Source organism: Pygocentrus nattereri, chromosome 28 (genome assembly GCF_015220715.1).
Source record: "Pygocentrus nattereri isolate fPygNat1 chromosome 28, fPygNat1.pri, whole genome shotgun sequence".
Lineage (NCBI taxonomy): Eukaryota > Metazoa > Chordata > Actinopteri > Characiformes > Serrasalmidae > Pygocentrus > Pygocentrus nattereri.
In genome coordinates, this window is record NC_051238.1 from 8665177 (window position 1) to 8683061 (window position 17885).

Here is a 17885-nt window from a genome sequence, read left to right on the forward strand (position 1 = left end):
GGAAGTTGGTGATTTGGGTGTGCTGTCTAAAGTAGAGAAACAAAGTTTGTAAATGGTTCTTGGGTTGGTTATGTGGTTCTAGAAACAAACCTTTAACTGGTATAGTATTGGTATAAGTTCTTTAAACTCTAAAAAGATTCTTTAACAAAAATGATTCTTTAAAGAAGCATCTATTGAAAGAGGCTTTAGGCAACCAAAAGTGCTTCTTCTATGGCAGTGGTTCTTAAATCTGGGGTTCCTAAATACCAGTTTGAGAACCACTGTTCTTTGGCATCCAAAGAACCCTTTTAGGAACTTTTAAGAGTGCACCCAGACAATCCTGGCACTTTCTTACTAAACTACCCTAGTTGTAAGTTATAAGTATTCAATTGGGGAAAAAATGTTAGAAATATTAGAAAAGGCACGAATGGTTGCACTCTGTGATTTTGGAACTATATAAAATGGTGGCCTTGGTTTGCAGTAATTCCTTTAAATAAAGCTGAAGGAAAAGGAGGTGTGTTAACCGTTCTTGTTCACCAATAACAGATGCTGCAGGGTGTTCGATTACAGGCCTTTAATCCAGTTTTCTGGTCCTGAATTTTCTAATCAGTGCCAAGTGTGACAGTAGTTAGAGACGCACTGATCATTAATTTTCACGGCTTAATTGGTTTCAGCACATGGAACACACCAATAACAGTCCTTCAGCCAAAACAATATAAATAACATTACTTGCTGTTTATTTGGTCCAACTGGCAGTTTAAATAAAAATTCAGATGCCTAATTAAATAACATAAATCAAATAGAGTGGTACACTGAAAGTAAAAGGCAGCTGACTACATAGCACAATGCATGTAGCTGCCTCATGTTATTTACAGCATAAAATACAAAACAGATCAGCCAATGACAAAATATTAAGCTGTCCGATTACAGATTGCATGTTTAGAGCAATTATTACTTACACTTAGCGGCCAGCTAGTTATATCAATAGTGATTATGAAATTTTCCAGGACAGGAAACTAGATTCAAGGCCCATATTTGAAAACTTCTGCTCTAAAGAATGAATTCCCTCATAAATATGGCTCAGAATGGAGAAAGAATGCTCTTCAGGCATGTACATTTACCACACAAATGTACTGCAAATATAATAGCGGATGTAAATGGAAATTGTTTCAAAAATCACAGAGTGTAGAGTTCAAGTCTGAACAAAATGGATATATTTGCCAGATCTCTTTCCCCAGTCCCTCTTGTACACTTTAGGATGTAATTTGTTAGCACTATAAGATGATTAAAATCTTCCACTTTAGTTCATTGCAACACTGATAGGCTGATAAAGATGCAAAGGTAAAACTGCATTCATCCATCTTGTGAGCACTATAAATGAAGATGTGGTTTAGGATGGATGTAGAGTGCATGGAGGATTGGCTTTATAACTCGAGCACTTTCCCCTCAGACACACATGGGGTGTACACACATATGCACATACAGGGCAACTTGTTCTCTCTCTTTCTTTCCATTCTCTTATAAATATAAACATACACACATACAGACAAATATACATACATATATACATACATACACATACAAACATTCTTTCTGTCTCTCAGACACACAGTCAAAAACACAAATACTTTCAGATTCCAGCAGAATTACAAATTAATATATCAAATGGTCACATTTTGGGACAACTTACATTCACCCTTATTCATTTGCAAAGATACACAAATACACAAACAACTACAATAATCCCCTCATTGCACTTTTTAACTTATTGTATACTGTGTGAAAGAGGCCACCCTTTGTTTATTTACTTTCCAGTCCATCAAGGACAAGTTATCCATTTTTAGAAGAGAGTTTAAAGAAATTAGGGCTCCTAACAACCGTGCAAGAGCTGGTAAATCACCAAAAACTGTCACCATCAGATAAACAGCAGTTAAAGCTTTCATCTTTCAGAGAGAGGAGAAAATCAAGCTCCAAATATTTTACAAATGACGCAAAGAAGCTGCTGGTGTTCTCAGAACATGGACTGGTGATCCCAGAGTCCAGAATTTATCATCACTTAATGTGTTTGAAATGACTTTGGTCACGAGAAAATGCAACCAACTTCTAAGACTGAACATTTAGAGATTTTTAGATTATATTTAGTTGTTGAGGTGCCTCTGTAATTGCCTGTTATGTATATGTTTTTCCTGATGCTGAAAAATAAATGGCTTCTTTGGACTAGGAATTAATCAAACAAAGGATGGTCTCTGACTTTTGACAGTACTTTACACATATAAATAAAACGTTTTTCAAGTGGTTCAATCTGGCTCATATTGTTGAAAAATATTCAAAGTAAATAATGTCATATGATGCATATAGAATATTGCAAACAAAATCAGGACCTACAGCTCATTAGTCAGATTTCAACATGTTTGCTTGGCTTGGTCAGTACATGTACCACACATTTTGCCCCATCACTCTGTAGATGTGCATTAAATATGAATTCCATAAATAATGTAGTGCAATCAGCCCCAGCCTCGCATAAGCATTCTCCTATGTGGACTGGAAACAACTGGATTCAAACTGAATTATTTAACGCATTTAGACACATCATTTCAGGCAGGTCCTAGCAAAAGGGGTTGGAGTGGCACACTATGTCAAATATACGCTTATATAGTATCAGGTCTCTTAGAACAGAGGAAGTATGAGACTGTGCATAGCAGTGGGTCTAGAATAGTGAAACTCCAGAGTAAATAAACAGTTCATCAAAACAACCTATATATCCTCAATACAGCATGCATTTAAAACTGAGCACTGCTAGACTCTTACCTGACTCGGCCACTTTTGAGATGTCCACGCCCTGCTCAGATGCCATGAAGCCCAGGATGGAGAAGACCACAAAGCCAGCAAAGAAACTGGTGCCACTGTTTATCAGGGCCAACATGAATGCATCCCTGAGGAGAACAAGCAAAACAAAACGCCCGTTCAGTATTGTGGCAGAAGTCTTCAGTATGCAAAGGAGCCTCTGACCAATCACTGAATGTTTTATTGTGTGCTGTGACCAATGATAGGTTTAGATGTTTGGACGAATTAAGGCCTCGACAACAGTGAATCACGAAATCCAATATTTAACCACGTAAAAATTCAAGAGTTCGTCAATTGGTTTTAGTATATTTTAGTATGTAATGCAAATCATAATTGCAATATGTCATAGAATAAAGACAGAATGGTGTTCTGTCCATATCGTACATCTCTAGCATCTTAGTAATACTGTGCAGGCTGGCAGATAAACCTTAAACCTTGCCTAATAAATAAAGCAACAAGACATTGCATTGTTGTTTATTTAACATGATCCTCATGGCCATTATGCAGCTCTTCACATCATTAAAACACGATAATGGAAAGTCCAAAGGATACTTAAATGAACTGAAGGACGCTGGGCATTTACAGAAAAAAAAAAAAAGCTGAAAGACACCAAAATGCTGACTTCAGAAGAAGAAAACCATTTCAGCATTATAGCTTACTTGTAGCAGTCATTGTTGAATCGGTTATAGCTGCCAAGTGCAGTAAGCGCTCCAAGCCCTATAGCGTAAGAAAAGAAGATCTGAGTACCAGCATCGATCCAAACCTGAACGAGAGACAGAGAAACAAAAATGAGAATCGATGAGGGCAAAAGCAGATCTGACCTCAAGTGTTCCTGCAGACCAGAAAATAACGCAAGTACACAGATCGAAAGTCTTTACTTGGGTCAGTATGTGAAATCAGTGTTGTGTTATATTACTTATTAGGGGTAAGGTTCTTGTGACTCCTTAAACAATACCATTTGTAATTTTATCTAGGCTTATTCTTTTATTAATCCTACTATGAATTATTTATCAACTACTAAGAATTAGTCAGTAACTACAGTGAATCAGTATCTACTATAAATTATTCAGTAACTGCTATAGAATATTCAACAACTACTATAAAATATCTGGTATCTACTATGAAATAATCAGTAACTCTGAATCAATCAGTAACTATTATGACATATTCAGCGACTAGTATTCAGTGTCAGTATCTGTTATGAATTATTCAGTAACCACAGTGAAATATATGGTAACTAGTACAAATAGTTCACTCACTACTCTGAATTTTTCACTAACCACTCCTTGCAGCCCTGCGACCCTGAGGGAGAAGCAGCTTAGAAAATGTGTGTGTGTGTGTGTGTGTGTGTGTGTGTGTGTGTGTGTGTGTGTGTGTGTGTGTATACTCCTTGCAGTCTAAGGGGTTAAAAAGATACATCTGATGCAAAGAGAAATGTCAAAGTGGACTGTGTGACTGAGGTGGTCACAAGTACATTTTGGAAAAAATCTTCTCGTCATTGACTTCAGTGAAAAGAATGCTCATTGTCAATTAAAAAAGGTACCCAGATTTGGACTTTTGATGGGACATACAAATGACATCAATCATGTGACAGCCCATGAGGTGATGGTCTGGAGGTGGTGTAAGTCAGTCACACTGATGTTGAGCAATATACAGTAGAAACTAACCGCTGCTTTACAATCCAGAGTTAAAGATCTTTATGGACAGCTCACGACAAGTCTTGCATTTTTTACTTCCTCTTGAGAAGAAGAACAGCATTGATCATATGATTTCAGGTCACATAGGAAACAAATAATTTCCAGCCACAATCACAAAGCAAATTAGAAATCCATATATGCGTTTTTTGAACGGATTCCAAAATTCCTTGTGAACGTGGCCTGAGAGAGTGGATGGATAGACAGATGGAGCTAGTGACAGTGTGATGACATAGGAGAGAAAATGTCTGTAGATCTGTGATGTAGTAAGTGAGAGAGAGACTGTAAATTACCTGTGGCTCTCCTAGCTTAGACCAGTCAGGCTTGAGATAGTACATTATCCCATCATATGCCCCAGGAAGAGTGACCCCTCTGACCAGGAGAATGATCAGGACGACATACGGGAACGTGGCAGTGAAATACACAATCTGCAAAACACACAAACACATATAGGACCATGAGACTGAAATCTGTTTAATAGGTCACTTTTTGTTCTGTTTGTTTCAAATGTTTGAATATATATATAAGCCAGTCAGCTTTTAGATCTGGAAGTTTATGTTATATAATTGACATCTTGATGGCTTACTGGTTAACGAGTCATTGCTGATTAATGAATTATCGGTCAAAAGAATTTTGTATCCCTGTTTAATAGCACCTCACGACCCTGAGGGAGAAGTGGCTTAGAAAATGTGTGTGTGTGTGTGTGTTTAATAGCATTTGTAAATGTGGCTTTGCTGGTGCATTTTATCTAACTAATCAAATGTGATTAAAACCAAATATTGTGATGTTTATTGTACACTGTGACAACATCTTAAAATATTGTTATGGCTTTTTGCCATCTTGCCCATTTCTACTTATGTTATGTTGTTTTGGTGTCTTTTTCCCCATGGCTCCTTTCATATGTAAGTATCGGTCAGTTCTTCCGATGAGCCAACTGCCATCTTAGGGCAGTTGGTAAGCTATTTGCTATGCAAAACTTCAGTAAAGCATCAGAGGCCTTGACCATACATAGTAATTCAGAGATACAGAGCAATATCAGCTAAATGTGATCACAGTGTATTTGATAAGGCAACAATATGGCTGTGAAAGACTCATTATCAATCTGGAGTCTGCTTTTCAGCAAGGATGGGGTCAGTCACATGCTGGGTGCACAGTCACACAAATTTATGGCGGAGGACTCCCATTATTTCTCTATCAGATCATCAGAGATAACATGCAGAGGAGGCGGTTTATCTAATCAGCAGTTCAACATTTCAACACAAACACCATGGACCTTGCACTCAGACAATACAGGGCAGGGCTCTATCTGAGAAAGTTTTCAACAACGCTTTCCTTTTTTCTTAATGATACTACTCTGTTTCTGAGCTCTCTGGGCAGTGGCCTCCTAACAGACTCCTCCACTTGCTCTAAATACTCATCTGAAAGTAGGACAGTCATGCCATGCCAAACCCCCCACCCCCATTCTGTAAGAGCTGTCGTACAGCATAGCATTATTATTATTCACAGGCCCTGCTTGTTGTCGTGGCGGAGGATGGCCTTGGCAGAGCTGAGACGGTCTCAGAGACCAGAGAGAGAATAAAACGAACTCTTAACAATGCAATGGAGCCCAAAGACAGGGACACTAATCAGAGTGAACACTTTAGACACTCAAAGAAATAGTTCAAAAAGCTAATGTTGCTAACAGTATAAGTGAAAGGCTATCAGTTAGCATTAAATAAAATGATGCAAATTGGTGGCTACTAGCTTATGGTTGCTGTTAGCTATGGTTGCATGTTCAATCAAACTATTCTTTCAGCCTTTAGAACTCCTTTAACCCATAGCTGGTAATAGCAAAAGCATGTTGTGGTTGGACAAGTGAGTCACTAAGCGGCAGGTTGCAGGGTCAAATCCCATGACTGACCAGGTAAACCTAGCAAGGCACTTAGCCAACCACAGCCTCAGGCTGCTCTGCTGGTAAAATGATGAATTTCCCTTGGAGGACGAATAAAGTACATAACACTGCGATAAACACCTTTCAAAAACAATAATGAAAAACGAGTAAATCATAAACAGCTAAAATGATGCTTTAGATCTAACATCAATCCCTAACCTAACACTCACTCTAATGCTAACCTTAAAATCAATAACCAAACCTAATCTTAAACCTAACACTCACTATAACTCTTACCTTAACCTAAATCCCAAACCTAAACTTAAATCTTGCACTCAGTATAACCCTGATTTCAACCTCAACCCCATATACTCCCTATAACCTTGACCCAAAACTTAACCGTAATCCTAAACCTAACACTCACTCTAACCCTAATCTTAACCATAACTTCAACCTAAGACCTAAACCTAATCTTAAACATAGTACCCACTCTAGCCCTAACCCTAAATTCAACCCTTAAATGTAACACTGTAACCCTAACCTTAACCTCCAAACTTCCTAAACCTAAACTTAATCCTAAACCTACCACTCACTCTAAGTGTCATCTTAACCTTAACCTCAACTCCAAATTTAAACCTAAACCTAATCCTAAACATATCACTCACTCTAACCATGACCTTAACCTTAACCTCAACCTAAAACATAACACTGATCTTAACCCTAACCCTAGGACTTACGAGACACTATAGTAATGATTTAAAGGAGGAAAAAGTATTTGATAATTGATTTGGTGAGATCAATAAATGCTGATAAAAATTAGAATTGGTACGTGCAAACTGACATGTGGAGAGATACACAGAGGTAAAGCATATGACATATACTGCCTCTTATCCAGCAATTCTCTTGTGTTAGGTTATTGTTTTATTGTTTTATTGAAGATAAAGCCCAGTGTTTTGGTCTGTCCTCAGGCTGCCCTTGATTTTCTCCTCATAGTCTCACTGTGGAGCTACTGGTAAAAATGTATTTAGGTGCAGACAGTAAAGCTGTTTGTCTGACCAAAAAGTGAGTGTGACCTTGAGAGCAGGAGGACTGTTGGCTAAATGGCTTCTTGATCATCATTCTGAAGCCCTCGCAGCCTCCTCCACTGTGTGTTAATGGCCGTCTGATGGGCTCCTGCATTAGAGTTATGCCCGCCTGGTTCACTGGGGCGGCACAGGCCGCAGTGCTGGGGTTTGAATCAAGCACTCAAGCACTGAGCGGCAATATTTTTTTAATGCACCAGTTTTCAGTTGAGCTGTTCTGAACTGAAATTGAGAAAAGCTTGAGCGTAACATTAACTGAACATCTGTGTTTAACACTACGTGATTACTTATGAAAATACATGTTCTCTTCTTTAGCACTGGTGTTGCAGTCAAGCTTTCCCTAATTTGCCCACAAATAGAGGAAAAGCGCGGCTCAAAACAATGACACATTCAAAAAGTGTCAAAAAAGTGTAAATGTTTGTGTTTAAAATTAGATCTACAAATGCATGATTGGAATCTGTCAACATCAGAACTGGCAATCCAGAAATTTATTATTTTGGTGCAGTTTTGTGATGTAAATAATGTCATTTTCCATTTTGGCCCATTAAAGAGCAGACAATGTTATTTATATTGCAACTTTGGATAACAGAAAAGGGCTGGAAATATAGGGTGATTCCAAAAGATTCATCCAATTTCAAAGCGCCATATTTTTATAACCGTGAGGCAACTAGAAACCAATCACATACCAACTGAAAGAGGGGGTCATAAGAGTTTCTGACCGGAAGTCAGTCACTGGAAGTCTGCAAGGAGATGCAACCCCTGATTAGTTTAGCATTGTCCATTTTGGTAAGAGTGAAGCCGTCATAACCGTGCAGCTTGATTTTTATCGGCAGTGAACCACTAACAGCTCAGAGCGTTCGTCATTGGTTCCACAACACCGGATGATCTCTGAAATCGCACTGAAAGAGCCATGAATACAGTGACACCAGACACGCTTTACTGAGTATGGGATGAATTTGGTGGGTTGGTTGGTTAGTGTAGTGGTTAACACCTCTGCCTTCTACGCTGTAGACTGGGGTTCAATCCCCCACCAGGGCAAGCACCCTACACTATACCGATAAGGGTCCTTGGGCAAGACTCCTAACACCACCTTCGCTCACCTGTGTAAAATGATCAAATTGTAAGTCGCTCTGGATAAGAGTGTCAGCAAAATGCCGTAAATGTAAAATGAATTTGACTATGGTGTTGATGTTGTCTATACAGCTGGAGGAGGTTCATATTGAGTGCTTGTAAAATTACAAAATAAACTTTATGCTCATTTAAACCTTTAACAATTTACTGCATTGTTCTGTAATGCTTTACAAGTGAAATAATCATTTTGAAATCTTTCTGAATTACCCTGTAGGAATCTTTCTGAATCATCTTGTATGAATCTTTTTGAATCACCCTGTATTCTGGTGTGGTTCATGTTTTTATTGAGCCCAAACAGTGTGATCTACAGGTTAACTGTACTGATTTGGCCTTAAAGAAATCAGATGCAGCCAAAAGATTCCTGATCAGTGCATTCCCTCTTAAAACGTAAACATTTAGATTTACAGTATGTGTCAGTGATGTGGGCTGACATTGTCTTCTATTAAAACTGTGAAATGGACAAGGTTTAAAAATAGTACTTGGACCATCAGTAAACAAACACTACTTCCTGGCTGCTCTAATTCCTAACCGATCTGCGAGATCTAGGCTAATCTGGCCCTTTGTTTGTGCCTCTCGTATTATTTAATCAGATTCTGAAAGAGCCAATGAGCTTTCTAGGACAACGAGCTCTGTTCACTTCTTTTAGAATGTACACAGAATAAGAGTGATTCACTGAATTTGTTAAATACAAATTTGTGTATCATTTGCAAATGACTCATACATAACACATCAACAGTTTTATCTTTCAGTTTACTTACATTTGCCAACAACTGCGGTGTAAATGAAATGCATCACTTTTTTTCAGTTTTGTACTGTGCGCTCTGTCTCATGTGAACTTTCCAAGGGCAGTGTAGGACTATGCTATGTGTCTTATAAGCATGTGGTTGTAAAATCCATGGGGGAGGGGGTGGCTGCACACGCACCAGAAATAAACTGGAGTCATTCTGTTAGCGAGCTTTCATGTGATCCCCCCCCCCACCCCCACCCCCCCACCAAGTGGAGAGATGTTGGCAGTTGGCCATCTGCACGAGAGCCTGCTCACGTCCCACTGCAGACAATCTGCCCCCCAACGACCAATCATGCGCCGGATTCCTGACGGGGCAGTCTGTTATATCTCAAGCCACTCCCACTTTGCAAGTGACGTTGCTATGGCTACCTCTTTGCCTCACTACTGTGGCTGCTGTAGAGAAGTAATAGTGGGTGGAGCTATGCGAATAAGAGCTAGAGGAGAAAGTCACATTGTGCTGTCATTTGATGACATAAAAAAAACTGCAGAAGAAACAAAGGCATAGATATAGTTATAAAACCATATTCTATATATAGGTGCTACAGCATTTAAAAGGAAACAATATTTTATAATGCAGATGGTCTGTAGAGTGCTGGAGTTCTGAGCTAGATCCTTGTTCTTGAAGATTTCAGTGAGGTTTAGTATTGATTCTACTGGACATTTCTAGTGGACATTTGCATTAGCGCATGAAATTTGCACTCAGAGTGATCAGAGGTGCAGACACGGACCCTTCAGCATAAGAGAAAAAGAGGAAGGAATAAAAGAAAGAGATAGACAAGTAAGAGACAGAGAGAGACAATCAGTAAACAAGACAGAAAGTGAGAGAAAAAGAAAGAGGCAGATATACAGTGTGCTGTGCCTTTAATCAGTGTGAGTAGGTGTTACATAACAGACTAAAAGCATATAGAGCATCTGAGGGTAGGCACGTGTCTGCAGTATTGTTACCTGCAGTCGTACACCACCCACAGCAGAGATCAGTGACCTCTCTAAGCCAGAGAGGGGGCAGAGGAGACAGAGAGAGATAAAAGATGACAGATGTACCTTGCCTGTTGACTTCACCCCCTTCCAGACGCAGAAATAGACCATCACCCAGACAGCAAGCAAACACAAAATCAGCTCCCAGTTCAGCGCGCCTGGCTCGTCCAGACCCTCTGAGATGTTCAGGACCTTATTCCTGAGGACACAGGAAGGATATGTTGCCACTTGAGCCATGTTTCAGGTGCAAATAGGACAGATTCTACTTGTGTGTTGAACCATATGGCCAAAAGTATCCAGGCATCCTATCTAGTGAGTGAAAGCAGCTACTTCGGGGTCAGTCGTGGGCTGGAGGTTAGGGAGCTGGCCCTGTGACTGGAAGGTTGCCGGTTCGATCCCCAGGGCTGACAGTCCATGACTGAGGTGTCCTTGAGCAAGACAACTAACCCCCAACTGCTCCCCGGGTGCCGTGGATAGGGCTGCCCACCGCTCTGGGCAAGTGTGCTCACTGCCCCCTAGTGCGTGTGTGTGTTCACTAGTGTGTATGTGGTGTTTCACTTCACGGATGGGTTAAATGCCGAGGTGGAATTTCCCCGGTTGTGGGATCAAAAAAGTATCACTTAACTTAACTTTAAGGTGCACCCACTGCTGACGCACATGTTCAGTTATGCAGATACAGCTTGTAGAATCTCCAAAGAAAAGCACTGCTAATAGAATGGGATGCTCTAGAGCAGCTGCACATGAGCCTAGGATCACTATGTCCAATGCCATGTGTCAACTAGAGCAGTATAAAGACCCCCAGCATTGAGCTGTGGAACATCTCTGGAGCGATGAAGCTCCATTCAGTACCTTTGGGATGAGTTGGAGTAATCCAGAACTGATCATCCAACATCAGTACCTGACCTCACTAATGCTGTTGTGAATGAATGCAATCAAATTTTCATAGCAATGTTTCATCATCTAGTGTAAAGCCTTCTCAGAGTTGAGGCTCTTACTGCAGCAAAGAGGGACACACTTCCCCGCACACCATGGCTAAGCAGGTGTCAACAAAATTTTGGCATATAAGCCTACATGCCGTTAATGTGCCATATATGCACATACATATGCATTTGCAGTACATAGAATTACAATGTTGCTTTCATGGGGGGAAAAGTTATATTTTCATTCGTGAGCTTGCACTTTCTTGTTTGCCTCAAGCTTGTTGATGGCTCCAAATTTTAAATAAGTCTTTTAAAAGCTGTGCCTCATAAGCATAGTACAGTTTGTAGTCTGTCCATTTGCATAGTTTGTGTGATGACCTACAGCCTAAGTAAAATAACTGTTTATTTTAGAGGCAATGCGAGCGAATACTGCCCCTGCATCAATGCACATTTTGTGCTGTGCCTTCTTGTGTATGTTTATATGGACCAGTGGCTTATAAAAGCACTATGACAATAACAAAAAAGCAGCGCAGGTCAAAAATAAATACCTGAATTGCTGAGCTTACTCAATTCCTTTATGGGAAAGGATTGGCTTGATTCATTTGACTTGCTCTTATTGAATTTAGTTGTATAATTTGCAGTAATAAACATATCATAAACAAAGTAAGGCAGTAAGTTTTTACAAACCAGCATGCTGAGTTTTATATGGAAGTCCATCTTCTAAAAAGGCACAGAGGTGCTTTTACACTGACAGTCCTGCTACTGGTTTATTGTAACAGATTTTACAAAAGCAGTCAGAAACTGCAAAGAGTCACTGAGACTCCACTCTACTTAATAGAACCAGTTACGACTTACTTAACTCCAACCACCTGCACCTATAAAGCCAACTGCTGGTTTACAATGTCTGCGCCTGCCAACATGTAGGCAGCTCCAGCAACAACTGTGCATGGAAATCATTCCTTCAAACCTCTGCAGTTAATGACTCTTAAAGGAGGGTATATTTAAATGTGTCTTTAATTTAATTTTACAAGCCTTAATACCAGTTGCTTTTAGTAGTAAAGCCTAAAGCTACTACCACTACTGTTAGCTGAACTTGCTAACCTCTGTAAATTAGCCAGCCCAACTAAGCTATCTTCAAAATAAACATCTGAGAAAATCTCATTAAAGAGAAGCAGTTGCAACAGACTGCAATTCTGCAATTCACATAAACAAGGCAGAACCACATGATCAGATTAAAAGAGATGACCTTCAAAGCAGCAACAATTACAGCCGGGTCTGCTGGGACAGCAAGGGGCAGAGGAGATGAGTGACAGGAGGGAATTAAAACAAGCTTTGTTGCTCTCATATAAAAGCCCTGTACACTGATAACGTTTAGTAATTAACGCAATTATATCCTTAATTATGGCTTCCAAACATGTTTTAATAAAACCAGAACAGTTCACTGTCCTAGGACCTCCATGATTCTCTTCTTACATTTTCTTTAAACATTTTCTCTCATAACTTTTTACATAACCTTTAATACAAGCAGATCTTTTAAATGCAGATTCCATATTTTATCACCTTATAATCATATAATCTTTGTGAATTTGATTAAAAGTTAGTTGTGTGTCTTGTTTTTGTCATATTTCTAACTTCTTGATTTGAAAACAAAACAAAAAGGCCAAAACTGTCAGAACAGAATATAAATTGAATGTAAAATACTATTAAATATGTGACTATGTATTAATTATGTAATTGTGTAATTGCACATGCATATGAATCTAAGTCTATCTACAATTCAGATACACTACAATTCTAAAAGTTCACTCATCCAAATCATTGAATTCAGGTGTTCCAGTCACTTCCATGGCCACAGGTGTATAAAGCCAAGCCCCTAGGCCTGCAGACTGCTTCTACAGACATTAGTGAAAGAATGGGTCGCTCTCAGGAGCTCAGGGAATTCCAGCATGGTACCATGATAGGATGCCATGTGTGCAAAAAGTCCAGTCGTGAAATTTCCTCACTACTAAATATTCCACAGTCAACTGTCAGTGGTATTATAATAAAGTCGAAGTGACTGGGAACGACAGCGTCTGAGCCATGAAGTGGTCGGCCACGTAAAATGACAGAGCAGGGTCAGCGAATGCTGAGGGGCATAGTGTGCAGAGGTCACCAACTTTCTGCAGAGTCAGTCACTACAGACCTCCAAACTTCATGTGACCTTCAGATTAGCTCAAGAACAGTGTAGAGAGCTTCATGGAATGGGTTTCCATGGCCAAGCAGCTGCATCCAAGACTTACATCACCACGCGCAATGCAAAGCGTCCAATGCAGTGGTGTAAAACACCACCACTGGACTCTAGAGCAGTGGAGACGTGTTCTCTGGAGTGACGAATCATGCTTCTCCATATGGCAATCCAATGGATGTGGTTTTGGCAGTTGTCAGGAGAACGGTAATTGTCTGACTGCATTGTGCCAAGTGTAAAGTTTGGTGGAGGGGGGATTATGGTGGGGGGTGGTTTTTCAGGAGTTGGGCTCTGCTCCTTAGTTCCAGTGAAAGGAACTCTTAATGCTTCAGCAGACCAAGAGATTTTGGACAATTTCATGCTCCCAACTTTGTGGGAACAGTTTGGGGATGGACTCTTGCATGACTGCACACCAGTACAGAAAGCAAGGTCCATAAAGACTTGGATGAGTGTGGAAGAACTTGACTGGGCTGAGTCCTGACCTCAACCCGATAGAACACTTTTGGGATGAATTAGAGTGGAGATTGCGAGCCAGGCCTTCTTGTCCAAAATCAGTGTCTGACCTCACAAATTTGCTTCTGGAAGAATGGTCAAAAATTACCATAACCCTTGCGAAAAACCTTACCAGCAGAGTTGGAGCTGTTATAGCTGCAAATGGTGGGCCGACATCATATTAAACCCTATGGATTAAGAATGTGATCTCACTCAAGTTTGTGTGAAGGCAGACGACCAAATACTTTACAATGTAGTGTAACTCTAGACTTATAAGGGTTAATACCTTAGACTTATATGGGTGATGGCTATAGATAAAGCTTCATCTGCCAAAGCCACATAAAAAAAAGAAAAATAAGGACAAAAAAACTCACTCCCAAAACTCAATGATAGGTGAGCGGCCGTTCGCTAACTCCTCGCAGGTCATGTTCCCGAAGCTGGAGTTGCCGATGGTGCCATTTTGGCAGTCTTCATGGCGGAAGATCTCAATGCAGCTCTCTGTGTTCCACTCATTGTCGCAGGTAGACCACGGTAGCGTGCCGCTGAAGGACTTGATGAGGTAGTAGAAACCCCAGGCCAAGACCATGATATAGTAGGTGTTGCAGAAAAACACTATGACCATGGAGGCATAGCCGAGTCCTAAAACAACCAAGACATGGTGAGATATGTGATGCATTGTGGCAATTCAACTTCATAGACTTTTATATTCAATGTTTGTGCTTGTTTTAGCAAAAATCACCTCCTCAAGCTATTAAATGTAAGAATCTTACTATACTGTTTTAACCCTACTGTACTGTTTTAACCCTACTGTACTGTTTTAATCCTACTGTACTGTTTTAATTGTTTATATTCCACTCAAATAGCACTAAATGCACTGAATCATTTCCTAAAGAATCATAATTAAATCGAGGGACAATAATAGTGAAATTTTAACATCACTGTGTTAGAGGCTGGATGCGTCTTGAATGGTAAAATGTCAAACCTTTAAAGAGTGGTGCGATGTTCCACACGTTGATGCTTCCAGCCTTCATGAACTGGCCCAGAGCAATCTCCAGGAAGAAGATAGGAATACCCCCAAGAAATATAAACAGCACGTAGGGAATGAGAAAGACTCCTGTAGGACACAGAGAGAGAAGTCATGGGTAAGTAGTAAGCCACTATACAAAGATATTCAATTCACAAATGAATAATTATACTAATAATAATTATTATGGCACAGACTTATTCAGTTTCTTTGAGTTTCAAAGCTTCTGCAACATACAATAATTAAGCTGTAAACAAAGTCATCTGAGTGGTTCGCTTCATTCTACACAAACTTACTTCTTGCTTAATGCAGTTAAGAGCTCCCTCACAGAAAGTTATTACATAAAATGGTTACAAAAACCTGAGGCACTACAGTTTTTCAATAAGCTTTTGATCTAAAACATATTATTTAAATCCATTCATGGCATAGAGATACATGCAAGTTGTTGTAGGTCTCAAATAGCACACAGAAAGCTTTTTTTCTGAGTTATGACCATTATATGTAAAGTGATACTATTTATTTTACAATAAAAAACTGGTTTGTTATTTACAGGACCATACTGTAAAAGACTGTGTATTTAGAGTGGGGCATTGGTTTGCACTAACATATTAGACAATGCAATTTACAGTAAGTTACATCAATTATGTATGTATATTATGAATGAACAGTAAAATATAAAATTATTTTACTTTAAATGTAAATATACAGTACTTTACTTACAACTCTGCTCCTAGAAAATTACTGTAATTTTTTCCTTTTCCTTTTAAAGTGTACATAGTATATAAACTCAGAAAACGTGTAGGTTTACACGTTGTTCTGTATAAAGAAAATACAGTATTTGTATTGTAGACACTCAAACTCCTGGTTCTCATCACCACAAGCATTAGACAAATCAGTGGAATTCCTGTGGAATACTTGACAAGAAAAAGACACATAAAGGTCTCTTTAAAAAGACAGGAGGTACAGGTTAATCGATTATTCTTGTTGAGTAGTCAAGTTTAACTGAGTAGTCGTCAGAGCCCTGTACAGGACCAGCGCTGTAGGACTATGAAATCTTAAGTGTGAGTGTGATGCATTTTTTCCTGTTCAGTGCTCTGTGATACAGCGACACCATTTTGTTACGAAGCCCTTTCTGCAGTTCTGCACTTTCAGCAAGGCATTTTGCATCCTGGTTGGCGGCTCGGGATGAGACAGCGAAGCCGCTTTGCCTGTATTATCACACATAATACAGGCGATGAGGCAGCGAGCCAAAGCCGTCTGCAGCAATAACCCGTCAGCTGACTGATCTGAGATTGACAGTGGCAACAGCAGAGCCTTAGCTGGAGCAGTGGGGGGCGTGGTTAAAGGAGGAGGAGGAGGGGTCTGATTTGAATCGTGGTCCAGTCAGCCGCAATGGCTGCAGAGTCTAATGCAGATTATCCAGCGACACAATGAGCCACGCTGAATGAAAGACCTGATGATGTCACCCATCACTCTCAGGGGAGGGAGAGAGAGAGAGAGAGAGAGAGAGAGAGAGAGAGAGAGAGAGAGAGAGAGAGAGAGAATGACACAGAGAAACTGAAATAGCAAATTTGAGAAGAGGGGATAGCAAGAGAAAGAGGCAGAGATAGCACAAGTGTATGTGAACAGGACTGGGAGTCAGAGAGAGAGGGCAAGAGAGAAAGAGAAAGTGCTAGGGACTGTAGAGAGAGAGAGAGAAAAAGAGAGAGATAGCACAAGCGTATGTAAGAGCAATAGAAAAAGAAAGAGCAGAGAAAAGAGTGGTTCACACTGAGTGGCATCCTTGCGTAACTCAGGCTCTGCAGGCTCAGAGGAGCAGCCAATTGCTCCCAAATGGCATGAAGGAGCAGATATTCGCAAGCTGCCCAGTCCTTTGTCTCAGGGCGGCTGGTGCTGTAATCAGAATGAACTCGGTGGAAAATTACCCGGCTCGTCTGCAATGTCTGTGACTACACCTCCAAAGAAGGAACTTAAGGTGGAAAGACTTAAACTAGGGATGGGATGATATGAAAATTTGTCAAGGTGTTATCAAGGTGTTGTTAAAATGTATTGAAAGTGTCTGAAAGGCACTAAAACCCATTGACATCATTCTATTAGGGTCAAATCACATGTGCATCAGCAGATATGTGCTTAAAAAAGCAGACAGATATTTAGATTTGTGCTATATTTCAAAAGACATTTTCAAAAGACAATTTCTGCATTTATAACTGTTTTTGTATTGACATCAGCACTGACAGATATGCACATGAAAAACATTGGATATGGGCATTGGACCACAATACCCGTATCAGTGCATCCCCACATTTCACCACAGGTATTATACTGAGATTTTTTTGAAGTTCTCATATTTCTTTGTAACACCAGACAACTACAGTTTAAACAAACATGAAATTATCACCAGCACTAGCACAGTTTACTGTAAACATACAGTTGTGCTGGTGTGGGCTCTGCAGGAGCGCTGTAGAAGTCGACTTACTTTCACTGAAATGGTGTGATTATTATTGGCCGTTAAAATATCATTAAAACCATACCATCCCCAATCTGAACATGACGCACATGATCATTCAGTAGCATTTATCTAAAGAACCCCACTGTTCTTCTGAATGGGCAGGCATCTCTGGAGGCTGTGCATGGGCTTCTTTCAGAAAAGCAAGCACTATTGTTTGGCAGTGAGGCATTTTGGCTGAGACAAAGTGGCTTTGATAAGCAGCCCAGAAAAGAAGAAAATGTACAGCGGACTCGTACTAATGACAATGTTTCACATGAGGGAGAAAAAAAAATGCCTTCGACGACAGGAACTCCACCATGTGACGTAAAAGCAGAGTCGCACTGAGTAAAGGCGGAGAGGAAAATGCAGCCGTGG

General features: G+C 40.0%; 1 protein-coding gene across 1 annotated transcript in view; it reads right to left on the minus strand.

Annotated features, from left to right (window-relative positions):
* slc6a8 (solute carrier family 6 member 8) overlaps positions 1–17885 on the minus strand; it is a 45711-nt gene that overhangs the window by 15643 nt on the left and 12183 nt on the right. The window contains exons 2-7 of the mRNA XM_017720427.2: positions 14981–15112; positions 14373–14637; positions 10429–10561; positions 4811–4945; positions 3483–3586; positions 2788–2912 (exon numbers count right to left, since the gene is read on the minus strand). Of these exons, the coding sequence (XP_017575916.1) occupies positions 2788–2912; positions 3483–3586; positions 4811–4945; positions 10429–10561; positions 14373–14637; positions 14981–15112 (894 nt within the window). The remainder of the gene's footprint in view (positions 1–2787; positions 2913–3482; positions 3587–4810; positions 4946–10428; positions 10562–14372; positions 14638–14980; positions 15113–17885) is intronic.